This window comes from Cololabis saira, chromosome 15, assembly GCF_033807715.1.
Source record: "Cololabis saira isolate AMF1-May2022 chromosome 15, fColSai1.1, whole genome shotgun sequence".
NCBI classification, from domain to species: Eukaryota; Metazoa; Chordata; class Actinopteri; order Beloniformes; family Belonidae; genus Cololabis; species Cololabis saira.
Window position 1 is genome coordinate 36,288,867 of NC_084601.1, and position 16,328 is coordinate 36,305,194.

At 37.5% G+C, this 16,328-nt stretch overlaps 1 protein-coding gene across 2 annotated transcripts in view; it reads left to right on the forward strand.

The window, feature by feature from the left end:
• Positions 1-258: 258 nt before the first annotated feature.
• chd4a (chromodomain helicase DNA binding protein 4a) overlaps positions 259-16,328 on the forward strand; it is a 58,117-nt gene continuing 42,047 nt past the window's right edge. Inside the window, exons 1-5 of one of the 2 annotated variants that reach the window (XM_061741454.1) lie at positions 259-496; positions 686-859; positions 7,305-7,414; positions 8,499-8,741; positions 14,716-14,834. In XM_061741454.1, the coding sequence (XP_061597438.1) occupies positions 796-859; positions 7,305-7,414; positions 8,499-8,741; positions 14,716-14,834 (536 nt within the window). In that variant the 5' untranslated portion in view covers positions 259-496; positions 686-795. The remainder of the gene's footprint in view (positions 497-685; positions 860-7,304; positions 7,415-8,498; positions 8,742-14,715; positions 14,835-16,328) is intronic. The other variant, XM_061741453.1, reaches the window with a different exon arrangement.

Below are 16,328 nucleotides of genomic sequence, written 5' to 3' on the forward strand. Positions count from 1 at the left end.
CTATCTCTATCTCTCTCTCTGTCTTTCTTTTTTTTTTTGGGAGTTATGCTTATTGTGGGATGTCAGTGACTATGCTCATTACTATTATGGGATGCCAGGGCCGGGGTTGCGGGGAGGGAGGGGTGAGCGTCTCCCTTGGCAACGGCGGTTGCTAGGGGAGGGGTGGAGGTAGATGTGCATGGAGGAATGGGGAAGAGACCGAGACTATTATGGTCTGTCCTCAGCAAGGTAACTATGCAGATGGGGGAGGGGTGAGCGTGTATATGTATGGGGGGGATATTATGGGATGCCTGCCCCCTGATCTCTTTGTGTGTGCGCGCTGCGCGGGCGTGAGTGCGTGTGTGTGTGCAGGAAAAAGAGAAAGAAAGAAAGAGAGAAGGACGACGTCGTTGTTGCTGCAACGCGGTTCACACACGGAAATACTCTTAAATGTGCAGCACAAACCCGGAGACCAACAAACTGAGCCTGGACTGGTCCGAGCTGGAGGCTGCAAGTTGTGAGTATCTTCAGTTTTTAGGGGGGAAAAGAGAAAGAGGATTAAAGACGACTTATTTATGGGACCAAAAATCGGACATGTGGGAGCTGCTGCTTTTCTGCAGTTTAGGCTCCTAAAAACTGCAGAAAAACCAGCAACTCCCCCCCCCAAAATACAATAATTACCGTTTTTCTTTTTTTTTCCTTTCAGAATCCAGACTGGGGTCCAAAAAAAAACAAACTCTTGGATTAACTTTTTTTTATTTTAGTTGGGGCTGACCAAAAAAAAAGCAGAAAAAGTTTGTTTTCTTCCTCGCTGGGATGTCTGGGAGCGAGGATGACAGGGAGGACTACCAAGCCGCCGCCGAGGAGAGACTCATGCACGGTAAGATTGGGCTAAAATGTTGCTAAAAAAGGCAGAGCAGATGTTTCTGACGTTCAACATCAATCATGTTAACGGCGTGGTTTATGCTTCCGCGTTACGGCGACGCAGGGCCTACGGCGTACGGTGCGCGTCGCCGCGTACCCTACGCCGTAGTCTCCGGCGTAGGTGTTATTTATGCTTCTGCGTCGATTTAACGCGGCGCCCTTAATTCAGCCTTTAACACCCGCGAAGCTTCATCCGCGCTTTTATAATAAAAACCTATTTCCTTCCCTTTAACTGGAAAGAAACGCCGCAGGGTTGCTGGCCGGGTCCAGTCCGAGGAAAAGCCGGCGTGTTCCCGCGGCCTGTAGTTTAGTTAGCCGGCTACCGGTGTTTTTTTGTTTTTTATTTCTTTACGTGTCGATGACAAGATGGAGGCTGAACTGAAGCAGCCAGTGAGAGGAAGCTGCTGCTGACGCCGGGGGTTCCTCCTCATGGCGGGCTCTGGGGGGGGATTAAAACATATAATACTGGAATATTAGTACAAATATTTTTTTTTATTTTTTTTTTCGAATCTAGAGTTGTATTTTCACCAAATGTATAACGTTATTTACTTATATTGATGTAAACTCTTGAGGTTTTTTATTCTGTTTTTGAAATAACTTTATTTAAAATGCTTTTAAAAACAGTAGGCAGCAAATTCACCTGAATCTTAATCAAAATGATTTTCTTTTATCTCTCTATGTATTTAAAGAGAACTCCATATGATCACATTGGAGGAAAAAAAGGTCTCCAATGTAAACAAGTGTAATGCTTTCTTGGAATAATGCCTTTTAGTTGACTTTGTATCAGCGAATCTGTACCGTCATGAAACTGTACCTGATCCTATGCAATTCTTCTTATATATTCCTCAATGAAATCAATCAATCTAGTGGGGGACGTTATAAAAAACAAACTAACAGAACAATTATCTGTTTTCTTGGTGGGTAGGGGGGACACGGATAGTACCGGTAGGCAGTTTATTGAAAACACAACTGAGTTTGTCAGTTTATTCACTTTCCCTTGTTTTTTCCTCATGTTTAAATATCATCTTGGTGGTTGCAGTTGCTCTTATACCTGCAGGTTTCACCGTCGTGTGGTGGCAGGACAAACACTTCTTATTCTTATTAAACTCGTTTAAAACGATGGCAAATTAGGCTTTAATCTTTTTTTTTTTTTTTTAGAATATTGAGTTGTATTTTCACAAAATGTATAACGTTATTTACTTCTATTGATGTAAACTCTTTTTTTATTCTGTTTTTGAAATAACTTTATTTAAAAACGGTAGGCAGTGACAAATTCACCTGAATCTTAATCAAAATGATTTTCTTTTATCTCTCTATGTATTTAAAGAGAACTTCATATGATCTTTTAGTGGGGGGCGTTATAAAAAAACAAACTAACAAAACAATTATCTGTTTTCTTGGTGGGTAGGGGGGACACGGATAGTAGGCAGTTTATTGAAAACACAACTGAGTTTGTCAGTTTATTCACTTTCCCTTCTTTTTTCCTCATGTTTTTTCCTCATGTTTTAAATATCATCTTGGTGGTTGCAGTTGCTCTTATACCTGCAGGTTTCACAGTCATGTGGTGGCAGGTTCTATTTTCTACTATTTTCTTAGTAGGCAGTGACAAATTCACTTACCTGAATCCCACCTCTTCCTCAAAATGATTTTCTTTTATCTCTCTATGCATTTAAAGAGAATTTCATATGATTTTCAAGTGGGGGACATTATACAAAAACAATACAGATAGTAGGCAGTTTATTGAAAACTCAACTGAGTCTGTCAGTTTCTTCACTTTCCCTTCATCAAAATATTTTCTTTTATCTCTCCATGTATTTAAAAAAAACTTCATATGATCTTCTAGTGGGTGACATTTATTAACAAAAAACTAACAAAATATTGTTTTATCTGGGGAGGGGGGGAGTTATATTTTCACAAATGTATAACGTTATTTACTTATATTTATATAAACTCTTTTCTTTTCTTTATTCCGTTTTTTGAAGGAACTTTATTTAAAATTAACAGTAGGCAGTGACAAATTCACCCAAATCCAACCTCTTTATCAAAATTATTTTCTTTTACCTCTCTATGTATTTATAAAAAACAAACTAGAAGATCATATCAAGTTTTCTTTAATGTCCCCCACTAACAAAATCATGTGTATTATCTATTTTCTTGGTGGGGAGGTGGGGGGACACAGATAGTAGGCAGTTTATTGAAAACTCAACTGAGTCTGTCAGTTTATTCACTTTCCCTTCTTTTTTCCTCATGGTTGGCTCTTGTGGGCTGGCTGTGTTTTGGAGAAGAGTATAGTATTAAAAAATATTAGTATAAATATCAACTTGGCGGTTGCATGCTCTTATACCTGCAAGTTTCACAGTCGTGTGGTGGTAGGTACTATTTTTCTTTTTATTTATTCCGTTTTTTGAAGGAACTTTATTTAAAATGAACAGTAGGCACTGACAAATTGACTTACCTGAATCCCACCTCTTCCTCAAAATAAATATTTCCTTTTATCTCTATAGCTGCGTCCAAAATTCCATACTTCTACACTAATGAGTAGCAAACATAGTGTGTCCGAAACATTAGTATGTACTCAATAGAATGCGCTTTCCATACTCATTCTGGAGAAATGTATTAGTGTGGATTGATGGACACTAGCTAAGCAGAAACTTCCCACAATGCAGCGGTGCTTGAAATCCTTGAACGTCCGTGAATTTCAATGTTGTGTTTTCAAGGCCTGAAAAGTGCTTGAATTTTAGTTTAAGTGCTTGAAATTATAACTCTTTCTTTCACCAAATTGGGATCAGACTGTATAGTTTAGTTATTACAAGGAGAAATAAAATCAGCAAGATGAAACGTAACTAGATGTTTACAGCTTGATACAATGTACATAATTGTGATTTAAAAAGCGGAAAACATAATGTGTGTGTATATATATTCCTGTAGATATTTTACCCCAGCGATAAGATGCTTGAAGATTTTGAAAATGACCCTTGAAAGTGCTTGAATTTGACCTTGAAAAATGTGTAGGAACCCCGAGTAGGCAGTGACAAATTCACCTGAATCCCACCTCTTCATCAAAATAAATATTTCCTTTTATCTCTACGTATTTAAAGAAAACTTCATATGATCTTCCAGTGGGGGACATTATAAAAAAAAAACTAACAAAATCTTGTGCTTTATCTGGGATGGGGAGGGGGGGACAGATAGTAGGCAGTATGAATTTGTGTCGGTTTATTCACTTTCCCTTCTTTTTTCCTCATGGTTGGCTGGCTTTGGGAGAAGAGTATATTATTTAAAAAAATAATACTTAATACTAATATTGAAATATATTAGTATACCGGTAACTATCAACTTGGCGGTCGCATGCTCTTATACCTGCAAGTTTCATGGTCGTGTGGTGGCAGGACAAACGGACATGCACTTCTTATTGAGTGGATCTTTTGTGAACAAACTTGTTTAAAATCTACATCAAGTGTTCAAAAACGGTGCTTTAATTGTTAGAACATCAAGTTATATTTTCACAAATGTGTAACTTTTTGTTCCAACGTTATTTACTTGTAGGTTTATAAACTATTTTCTTTTATTTATTCCATTTTTGAAGGAACTTTATTTAAAATGAACAGTAGGCAGTGACATTCACCTGAATCCAACCTCTTCATCAAAATAAATATTTTTTTTTATCTCTTATGTATTCAAAGAAAACTTCTAGTGGGGGGCATTATACGAAACAAACTAACAAAACCTTGTGTTTTATCTTTCTTCTTAATAAACTCAGAACAACGTGTTCGAGGTGGGGAGGGGGACACGGATAGTAGGCAGTTTATTGAAAACTCAACTAAGTCTCAGTTTCTTCACTTTCCCAGCAGCTGATGAGCAGACTGGTTGAGTTTGAGTTTTCAATAAATTGACTACTATCTGTGTTTTGCCTCTCGCTCCTGTTGTTTTTTTCTTCCCGCATCTTAAGGCTCTATTTCCAACCTGGTTACTATCCACCTGTGCAAAATGCAAATACTCGTTATTTTCCCCCTAGGGTCTTACGATTTTGTTCAGGAATGTATCCGTCATCTTGAGCGATTTGTGAAACCTGAATTTCTGCTATGGGGATACATAAAGTAATCTTATTATGTCGTACATTTACGTTGCATATATACACTCTACATTGAAACGCCCTGAAAAATCAATGAACAGTTGGAAACGCATTAATGTTTATAGGATTAGTTCATCCATTTGTTTGTGACGTTACATTTGCTGTGACTGAAAGAACATTATGATTTGTTTTTAACAAAAAAGAAGGAAAAAGTTGGTCGCTGACTCAATGTTGTACATTGTCTTGTTGCTATATTTTGGTAGCAAACAGGGATAAAACCCCAAGGAGTAATTCAATCAATCCAGTCCTATCTCAAAGCAGAAAATAAATGGCCAATGTTTTGATAGTTAATTTATCATGTCAGATATGCCTGGGTATAACATAATTTGTAAATCATGAGTTTTCTATAACTGTAACCAATATTGTGACAATTGTTCAAATAGACTGTTTGCGTCTGGAAAATGTCACATAATGGTAAAGGAGGGAGAAACACAATTTCCTGAGAACAATCTCTAACCATCAGCAATCTGTTATAGACTTTTAAATGCTACTGTATTAATACAATCAGCTGCAAATGGACACTGCAGTTACACGTCCACTTGTGCATCTGCCCACATACAGAGTTTGGTCTCCTTTTATACGACCTAAAACGCTGTCGCATTAAACCGTCTCCCTTTCAATGTGCATCATAATGGCGGCTTTCCATTTGCTTTGTACCGTAGTCAATTACATTAATAGGCTCTGAGTGTCGGAGCGGCAGTGATGAGTTGAGATCTGGTGCTTTAAGGCCTGCAAGACTCTGCTAAGTCATGGAGATCAATTAGTGTTAGGAAAAAGGATTTGAACCGCCCCTCTAAGAACTTCTTGTAAAATATGGTAGTAACTTTGACCAGTCGTTTATCCTCACCTACTCCAGGTTGTCGGAGCTCCCGATAAAAACACAATGAAGCCTAATGTGTTGACTGTCTGATAAGTGTAGAATCTGTCTGTGAAGTTGGTTAACAACCGGGAAAATGAAAGTATTGGTTATTCGGTCAATGTAAAAGGGGAAATGCGTCTGATAGTGATTGTTCAAATACAAATAAGAGACTGTTCTCATGGACTATGTTTACATGCAGTCAAAATTTTGGTTATTGCTAATATTCCGGTTACTGAAACATTCGGAATATTCCGTTTACATGGTAATTGATCATTTGGGATATCTGGATCAAACCAGCGACGCACGGAGAACGTGATGACGCAATTCCCGTCATTTCCGCTTCTTCTTCCTGTATCCAAATTCAAAACAAATGCTGCTTCGCGCAACTTTTCGCTCACCTTCTTGTAGGGCTGTGCGATTAATCGATTTTAAATCTAAATCGGATTTATTAATCACAATCGATGTTAAAAAAAGGAAAATCGATTTTCCTTTTTTGCAGCTGGCTGCATTACAGACAGAGCTTGTCTGGTCATCTTTGTTTGGTCAAGAAAATTGTAAATGTTGTCACTTTACTAAACTCAAGGAGGATTTACAGTATCTTTCAATTTCACTTCATTCCCAATAGGGACATTTGTTTGCTATTTTTCTTTAAAAATAAAGATAAAATATTTGAAACAATTTATTCCATTGTCTTTTGTAGTTTTACCAAAAAAATCGAAATCGAAAATCGGGCTTTCAGAGAAAAAAATCGGGATTTTATTTTTGTCCAAAATCGCCCAGCCCTACCTTCTTGTAAATCTTCTATCCCGGTACTTTCTACCGTCTACAAATGCCAAAATGTTCATATCCTTCATTACATTTATAAAATGATTAGTCTCCTCACTCCAAAAGTGTGGCGTGGTCTTGCGTTTCTCCGTGTTTATAAGAACTTCCTGGACTCAAAAGACCAGGATTCCTTGTGAACAGAGCATGTGCAGAAAACAAATTCATGTTCCGTTTGATGGGGATATTCCGTTTGGCGTTTACATGACCCAATATTCGGGTTTTAAAAGGAGTAACCCAGGGGTCATATTCGGGTTTTTCAAAGGGGTTATTGGTGTTTACATGGCCGTGCAAAACCGGGTTATTGCCAATATTCGGGTTTTAAAAGGGTTATTGATGCATGGAAACACAGTCATTGTCTCAAAACTAAAAAGCATCTTTCTGTCTACCAAAATGGTTTAATGCAGGAAACAAATTCAGGCACTTCCATAGTTAAAAGCCATTTGACTGTTGTTTTGTTTGCACCGGGACGTGCAGGTGTTAACGGACGTTCACTATCTTCAGGCCTTAATGTTACGCAACGTGATCACACAGTTGCCCCGTGTGTGTCTTGGCTGTGATGTGTCTGAACTGGCCTGGTTTTTGCAGATGATGAAGAAGAGGAGCTCTCAGAGACCGAGGCTCCCAAGGTGAAGAAGAAGAAGAAAGCCAAGAAGAGTCGAGAGAGCAAGGGCAGCAAGAGGCGCTCTCGCAGAGAGGTAAGCAGGGCTGAACCATTAATTGCATTTGCGATGATATCGCGATGTGATAAAACGAGATCTTCTAACCGCAAAAGCTGCGATTTGACCAGTCACGTGATCTGGTCGCGTGATGTGCGAGTGAGCACATTACCAAAGCAGTGTTAAATTCTCTAAGTCTCTTTCATTAGTCAATGACTGCAGAATTTCTTATTTCAACCCAAGTGGGTTATCATTTATTATAGTTTTCAGCACACGGGTCAATAACATAACGGCCCAACCTGTTCATGCGGGGTGCAACACACAAAACTGTCCGTGTAGCAACTCTCCTGCAACGTAAAAAAATAGTTCCTAGTGAAAAAAAAAAATAAATATATATATATATATATATATATATATATATATATATATATATATATATATATATATATATATATATATATATATATATATATATATCTCTCTCTCAAACAATAGCTTATTGTTACAATCGGGAGGAGAGGTTAAAGAGCGGGGCTGCCAGTTGTTCATTGCTGGTTCGTTTTGTTAACTCTGAGCTTTGTTGGTTTGTTTGTTAGTTTGCTGGTGGTTTTTTTTTTTTCTCCCTGTGATTTTTTTTGAGTTATTTGTGAAGAAGTTCTGAGTTCCCTGTGAGGAAGGTTTTTTTGTTCCCTGTGGGAGTTTTTCTGTGTTTTTCTATTAAACTACACCTCGTTTTGGCTAAAGTTTAACCCGGTTTGGTGTCGTGTGATTGGATTCAGAGAGAACGACCCATAACACTCGTGTGTACAGACGTGTGTAGACGTGTTAAAGAGGTAAAGCCACAGATTTGTTTTCTTTATTGTTATCAGTGCTTTAAATAAATCTGACATTGTTTATTATAAAATAGACTGATTTATTGCTTGTGTAGTTGAAAAGTACATGAGAACAGGACCTTGAAAAAAATAATTGCATATTAAATCGCAATATTGAGGGAAAAAATTGCACTTAGATTATTTTCAGAACTCGTTCAGCTCTAGAGGTGAGCGCTGTCCAGCGGGCTGGAGTTTCTCTGGGGTCTCGTTCTCAGTTTTTCTCATCCCCGTCTGCGTTCTCCCTGTTCCAGGAGCTGGCCGTCAGCTCCCCGGAGCCCATGGAGATGGGCGGGGTGGAGGATGCAGAAGACGGCCGCCCTGCCCAGCGCTCCGACAGCGAGGGCAGCGACTACACTCCAGGGCGCAAGAAGAAGAAGAAAGGCAGCAGCGGCAAAGAGAAGAAGAGGAGCAGCAGCGGGGCCGACAGGAGCTCCTCCAAACGGAAAGAGCCGGAGCCGGAGGAAGACGAGGACGACGATGATGACGATAGCTCGGTAAGAACGACGTGCAGGATGGAAAAGAGGGTGGACGTGAAGTGTTTTATTGAAGTTTGTCATTAATACAGGGTTCGTACGTTTTGAAAAAACCTGGAAAAGTCATGGAATTTGAAAAATATCATTTTTCAAGGGCTGGAAAAGTTTTGGAAACATGAGTTAATCCCAAAAAGTTTTGGAAAAGTCATGGAAATTTGTTGGTTATGAACCCCGTTAATAAAAACCAGGGATTTCCTTGTTACATTGGTGATATTACACATTTTTAATGTTAGGAATTGAGCGCAGAGACACAATAACTAAAGACGTACGTTTTATAATAAGTGGTGTACCTTCACGTGACGAGGCTGAGCTGAGTTGGAGCTTTGTTAATGCTGCTGTTGGTTGATTCTCTTGTCTGATTTGCAAATATTTTATGATGTTGCTGGTGTTATCTCCTTTGTGTGGAACTATGGTTGACATATATTTCATTTAAGGTCGCTTATTAAGTTTATATATAAACTTTATGTGGGCCCAGACTATGAAACTGGTACTGACCAATTAGGTACCAGTACTGCCGCTGGATTGTTGTCTAATCAGACGTAAAGAGTCCAAGTAGTTTTTTCCCACTTTTATGGAAGCCTGATCTGCTAACACAAATCATATATTCCTTATTTTTGTTAACATTGTTTTTGTCACTGTACAAGTTTTCATTTGTTTTTCTTTTTTTGTGTGATCAAGTGCTCTTTCAGGAATCAATTCCTACATAGAAGAAGCTGTATTACACTGCAAAAACTCAAAATCTTACCAGGAATATTTGTCTTATTTCTAGTTAAAATGTCTCATTTTAGTAAAAAAAATCTCATTACATTTAAAACAAGACTCATCACTAGAAAAAACTAGAATTTTCACCTGTTTCAAGTAGATTTTCACTAAATAGAAAAATCTACAAGATTTTTTTTGCTTGTAATGAGAAGATAAATCTTGTCCCACTGGCAGATTTTCCTACTTATTTCAAGTGAAAATTTACTTGAAACAGGTGAAAATTCTAGTTTTTTTCCAGTGATGAGTCTTGTTTTAAATGTAATGAGATTTTTTTTACTAAAATGAGACATTTTAACTAGAAATAAGACAAATATTCCTGGTAAGCTTTTGAGTTTTTGCAGTGTAATACAGCTTCTATGTCACTGCAAAAACTCAAAAGCTTACCAGGAATATTTGTCTTATTTCTAGTTAAAATGTCTAATTTTTAGTCAAATCTCATTACACTTAAAACAAGAGTCATCACCAGAAAAATAACATGTTATTTGAAAATTTTCACCTGTTTCAAGTAAATTTTCACTTGAAATAAGTAGAAAAATCTGCCAGTGGGACAAGATTTATCTTCTCATTACAAGCAAAAAAATCTTGTTCCACTGGCAGATTTTTCTACTTATTTTAAGAGAAAATCTACTTGAAACAGGTGAAAATTGTTGTTTTTTTCCAGTGATGAGTCTTGTTTTAAGTGTAATGAGATTTTTTTTTTACTAAAAATTAGACATTTTAACTAGAAATAAAAATATTCTTGTTAAGATTTTGAGTTTTGCAGTGTATGTTCTTCATGGAGGTGAAGATTTTGCGTGATAGGCAGGACTTGAAATAATGCTTTGTTGTTTTGCTCTGCTCATTAATGTGGGAGCGGTGTAGATAACAGTGTCCAAGGTATACATCGAATTTATCTGGGTATATTGAAGAATTTTCTTTTCCCAGAGAGTTTAGGTGTCAAAAATCTGCCCAGTCCAATTCCAACAGTCCTTGATTTGTTGTGCGTTAAGCACCTTTTTTGGTTGCATACCTGCACAAGGGGCCCTGCGGTTTGACAGACGGATGTGATTATGAGCGACGGCTGGAACAAAGAGCCGTCTCTGGAGCTGCCGCTTCCCGGCAGCCAATAGGAACGTCTCGTAGATAATGACACTCATGGAAGGGGGTGGCTTTGGTGTGTCTGTGTTCGTCTGGGATGGGCCTGTAAGGTGTATATATTTCCTGTTACCATGGCAACCCCCGTGGCGCAGCGCTGCACTGCGCACTTGACCCTCTTTCTTTCTTTTTGGTTAGATAAACACATTTCAGTTCATTGGCAGAGCCGTCGTCACTTGAGTCTGCAGCTCGCGCTGTAAGACGGCGCGTTGCAAAGCCGCTTTGGTCAACGACTGTCTTCTTCTGCTCCGCTACACAAACTTTTTAGGACCTTTTTTTTGTTTAGAGAAAACAGACTTTATGGATGGAAAGTAAACCTTCTAGGATGTAATGTAATTTTTTATTTTTTTTTTTTCATTTTATTCTTTATTTCATTCAAAAATAAAACCAACAATTCAATACAAACACAAATGTTCCTAAATTGTGAATGAAAAGGGAGCAGAAGGAAGAAGAATCTTATCTAATCTGCCCCTTTTCCCAAAAAATTAATTTACAAATAACATAAATTAAAAATGTAAAAAACAAAAACTAAGTAAATAAAATAAAATTACCGCCGGCTATGGGCATGTCAATCAAACTTTAACATTTTTCATTATATTTCCTTAACATACAGGCTTTAATTGTTCTTTTGAGTGTAATGTTTGATTTGGATTCTTTGTTTTCTTTGTTCAGATTGTTCCATAAACTGATTCCTTTCACAGAAACACAACGTTCCATCAATTTAGTCCTGAATGTTGTTTTTTTTAAAGATCTCTGTTCCTTTTAAGTTATACTTGCTTTCTCTTTTTTCAAGTCTTTTCTAAATGTTGATTGGTAAAGTTTTTTTATGAGCTTTAAACGTAAAAAAAGTAAAATGATGTGATTAATTGATGGTGAGATGTGTAGCTTAGCTCTTCATTGAACAAAAGTGCAAACATTGAATTTAATTCATTTTAAAATGTATTTTTCTTTCTCATCTCAGATTTAATAATTTTCCTACTTTTTTTTTTTTTTTTCATTTGGTTTGATAAAACACCTTCATGTGTGTATTCCAAGAACAGCATACTTTACAATAAGTGCAGCAAATCACCTGTAATTAAATCATGTACCGGTAATTGTTTTTCTAATTTTAAAAACATTATTTTGAGTATTAAAGTAAAAGATAAGAAGGTGGTTTGACATGGGAGCTGTTGCTTTAGTGTCAGATCTTTTTGTTATGGATCACCAAACACCAAATCAGTAATAGCGCTAGGGGATGTGACCATAAATGATTCAATGAATTAAATTAATCAAATTAACCTTGATTATGATTAATTATGGGTATTTATTTTGACATTTTTTTTCCTCTCCTCACAAATCACTCAGTATCCAATCCGTCACACACATGCAGTAATGAGTTTCTAAAGTAGTAAATGCAAACATAGGTGGGAAAGTAGTAACAGAATTGAAGAATAAAGTTGACATGGGCAAGATTGTTATCGGTTCTGAATGCTGCTTTCGATTAGTTAAATAATTATGCTACAAAGTAGTACGTCAGTTCAAAGCTGAATGTGGTTATCGTTTATTTTTTGACTGTCTTTGTTTGCTCATATTCAAATGAAAGGTTCTTGAGAATTAAAGGAAAATCTGCAGCTAAAACAACCGTTGCATCTAATATTAAGTAAGGATTAGATGACTCAGTTGAGACCAAAACAATGTGAACTAAGGCAGAGTTAAAGTGGAATATTACGGTAATCAGCAGCTGTAATTAACCTATTTCAAAGTCAATTTTTCATGAAATAGTTGCAGGAAACGCTGTCGGAAGCAGAGACCAAAAGTCTCTCTTTTAAAAATCTGTTGACAGATTCCTGCACATTTAAGGCTCTTTTAGCGTAGATGATTATAAACCCGGCTTGCCCATCAGTTGGCACTTGATCCTAATGTGTGAACAGCTCAGAAACTTGTAAAAGGCGCTCACTGATGCGTCTTAGAGCCACTGCTGGTTGCAAATGGATACGCAACAAGACGAGGGCATCCTTATCCATGCTATAGCCAATGAGAGAGAAAAGCAGTGGATGTTTTCAGATGATGAACCGTGTGCGGTGCTTGGCTACGACTTTTGCATTTTGTTGATTGTGTCCGTGGTTTTAAAGACTAGTCGGGTAATCCACCCGCTGTCGGATCTTGTTGCGTGACTTTCCCTCCACGATCAGTCGCGTATTTTTCTTTTGAACAAAATAATAAAAAGGCCCTTTGCTGACCACTTGAACCTCTCATCCATGGAAAAAAGGTTTATTGGAGAAAATTCTGCAAAATTCTGCAAAAAAGGCAGTTTTTACACGGGCAACAGAAGCAGTTGTGGCATAATAACTGTATTTTACAAGGTAAAAATAAAGCTTGAAACCTTCCAGTGCAGGAAAGGTTTGTTTTTTGTTAGTTTTGTATTTGTGATGCACAAACCAAACCTTCTTTTTGAGCATAAATTGAACTGTGCAGTTACGTTTGACACCACATTCAGGTTGTTCACACAACCAAGTTACATGCACATCTAAATCAAGCTGTTGGTAACAATCTAGCTGAGGATTAAACTGGAGTTTCGGAGAAATCCAAGTAAACATGCGCGAGAAGACACTTGATTATTAAGTGAGGTGCTTTTAAACACACATTTTTGCGTTCTTCACGTTAGTTCTTTGTTGTTCGTCGTCGTCTTCTCCTACTGTGTTGATATTCTGTCTTTCATGGTGTTGTCACTTCCAGAAGGGGGAGTCACTACCTCGGCTAAACGTGCGATAAATGTCGGAATAACTGGAATCAGGACACATTATCTGGCACTAATAGCCACACACATGTATACGTATCCGCCCCATGGAGCTGCTGTGATACGTCAACGTCGCCGCCATATTGGATGTTCAAGACGGCGCTGTAAACTAATATAAGTAAATGGACTTATTTTCATAAAGCGCCTTTCTACAAAGAAATGTACGTTTTACGTCTCATTTATTCATTCACACACGCACTAATATACTTGGGAAACAGTTCATTTTCTCCGTTTAATTTTCTCAGATGGCAAAAATAAGAACTTTATTGATCCCACATAGGAGTAATTCATGTTATATCAGCTATAGAGAACAAGTCAGTGCCGAAAAACAATATATATCCCCCCTCACAAAAATAAGAAAAGTAGAGAAACATATTTTCTCATCAACAAAACATGTTTTATTGTCTGAAAATTTGTTTAAATGTTTTATTGTCTGAAAAATGGTTCATATGTTATTTTTTTTACTTGAAAAATTTTAAATATGTTTTGATGAGAAAATATGTTCCAATCCAATATGGCGGTGACGTTGACGTACGGCTCAGCAGCTCGATGGAGCGTCTACGTTTATACGTCTATGCTAATAGCTCGATCTCAAAAGCTTCAGTTCGGTTCGACTACAGCCCGGCGTAAGGTGTAAACATGGCTTTTAAAAATTCTATATCTGTCGGATTAAGGCAACAATTGGACTTTGTTAGTGCATGTAAACGTACTGGTGTCATAACGGGTCCCTCATGTTGGTCACTCGGGATGTGAAAGACCAGTAAAAGTTGTAGTCGTGCCGGAGGAGCCCGGCAACGGTGTTGAGAAATATGCCAGCTCTGCTGTCTACCACATTTCTTTCATTTAATATTTTTTCATAACAGCAGAATAAGTCACTCACATTTGGGCTTCCTTTCTTAAACCAGATGTTTGTCACTCCCCACTAGTTTTACGATCAATGAACTTCAGTGTGAGGAACAGTTTCTGGTGTAGGTTCTTTATGTGACTGCAACTATTAGAGAAAGTGTTGCAGTTTCATAAGAATTATCTATATTGTTTATACGGTCAAATAAGAATGTCTCTTAAAGTGGAAAATCTTTTTTTCTGTATTGTCAACGTTGAGCCACAGTAGCGTTCAAATCCCAGCAGTGGCTCGCAAAGTTTTATAAAGTTGTTGCCGCCTTATTGAGATTGCTTCAGTGCTGTTTTTAATTGAACAAAGGCTGTGAATTCCTGGTGTTTCCACCAGGTTTTGACTAACGTCGTGGTGTTTATTCCCTGCAGGAGCCGAAGTCGTCGTCTCAGCTGCTGGACGACTGGGGCATGGAGGACATCGATCACGTCTTCACCGAGGAGGATTACAGATCTCTGACCAACTACAAGGCCTTCAGCCAGTTCGTCAGGTCGGTTGTTGCTAGTGTCCGACCGATCAGCCTTTTTTCCGATTATTTCGATCACCGATTAGGGGGAAATCAAAAAGACCGATAGCCGATATCAGCCGATACGATTATTACCCTTTTTTACCTTTTTGGGAGAAAACAAATTTCAATACAAGAATTCATTTAAATGAATGGTGAGCAATTTATTGCTTTTAACTAGGAAGGACAGCAATATTCACTTCGCACGGCTCACACATCAAAAGTGCAAATTATGGAACATCAAACAAAACAAGCAGCATTTCAGTTATTAAAAATAACATTAAGTGAATTTTCTCTTTACATAAAATAAAAAAGCTGCCTATAACAAATTAAGAGGAATAACAGCCTCAATTTTAGAACAGTCAGGCACAATACTCCCAATTCCCAGACCCAAACCACAGCAAGTGCCTTTGGAGGTAGTAACAGTAAGCTAACTAGTACACATGACAAACAACCAAACAGTACAGGTTGTGAAAATGGCTACACAAGTTGTTTTTTTAAGTGCAAATATTTACTTAAGTTTACTTAAGTTTGAGCATGTTGAACATTCTTAATACAAAAAGAAAATGCAGTATTTCAGTAAATTTCTTAATTTTTCTTAAAAAAAAAAAAATCGAAATTATTTATTTTCGATTTTTGGGGGGGGGGCGATACCGCTTATTAATAAAATTATGAATATCGAATTCGATAATCGGCCACGGCCGATTATCGGTCGCCCACTAGTTGTTGCTGCACTTAACTGTACTGTCAGTGAAGACAAATCTCCCTATGGGTAGGGATGGGAATCGAGAACCGGTTCTTGTTCAGAACTGGTTCCCAGTGTTTCAATTCCTTGGAATCGTTTGAATATTTTGCAAATGATTCCAGTGAGCGCACTGCAAAAACTCAGAATCTTACCAGGAATATTTGTCTTATTTTTAGTTAAAATGTCTCATTTTTAGTCAAAAAATCTCATTACACTTAAAACAAGAAAAATCTGCCAGTGGAACAAGATTTATATTCTCATTACAAGCAAAAAAATCTTGTTCCACTGGCAGATTTTTCTGCTTATTTTAAGTGAAAATCTACTTGAAACAGGTGAAAATTGTTGTTTTTTTCCAGTGATGTCTTGTTTTAAGTGTAATGAGATTTTTTTTTTTTTTTTTTTTACTAAAAATGAGACATTTTAACTAAAAATAAGACAAATATTCTCGTTAAGATTTTGCGTTTTTGCAGTGCATAGTGACGTCATCACGCATGTTGCGTAAGCCAACAGACGATAGTAGACATGGCGCCCAAGCGATACAAATGTACGAAATGTCTGGTTATATTTCAGTTAAAAAGACAACAGGCTAGTTTTGCAATACTTGCTAAGTGAATATTTCGTCAAAGGGAGGAAATGCTACCAACATGCAAAAATATGTGCGCACACAGCAGCAATAATGATCAAGAAATGTTGCGTTTTCCAGCGGCAGCAACGTAAGCATGTCCTTGGCTAAT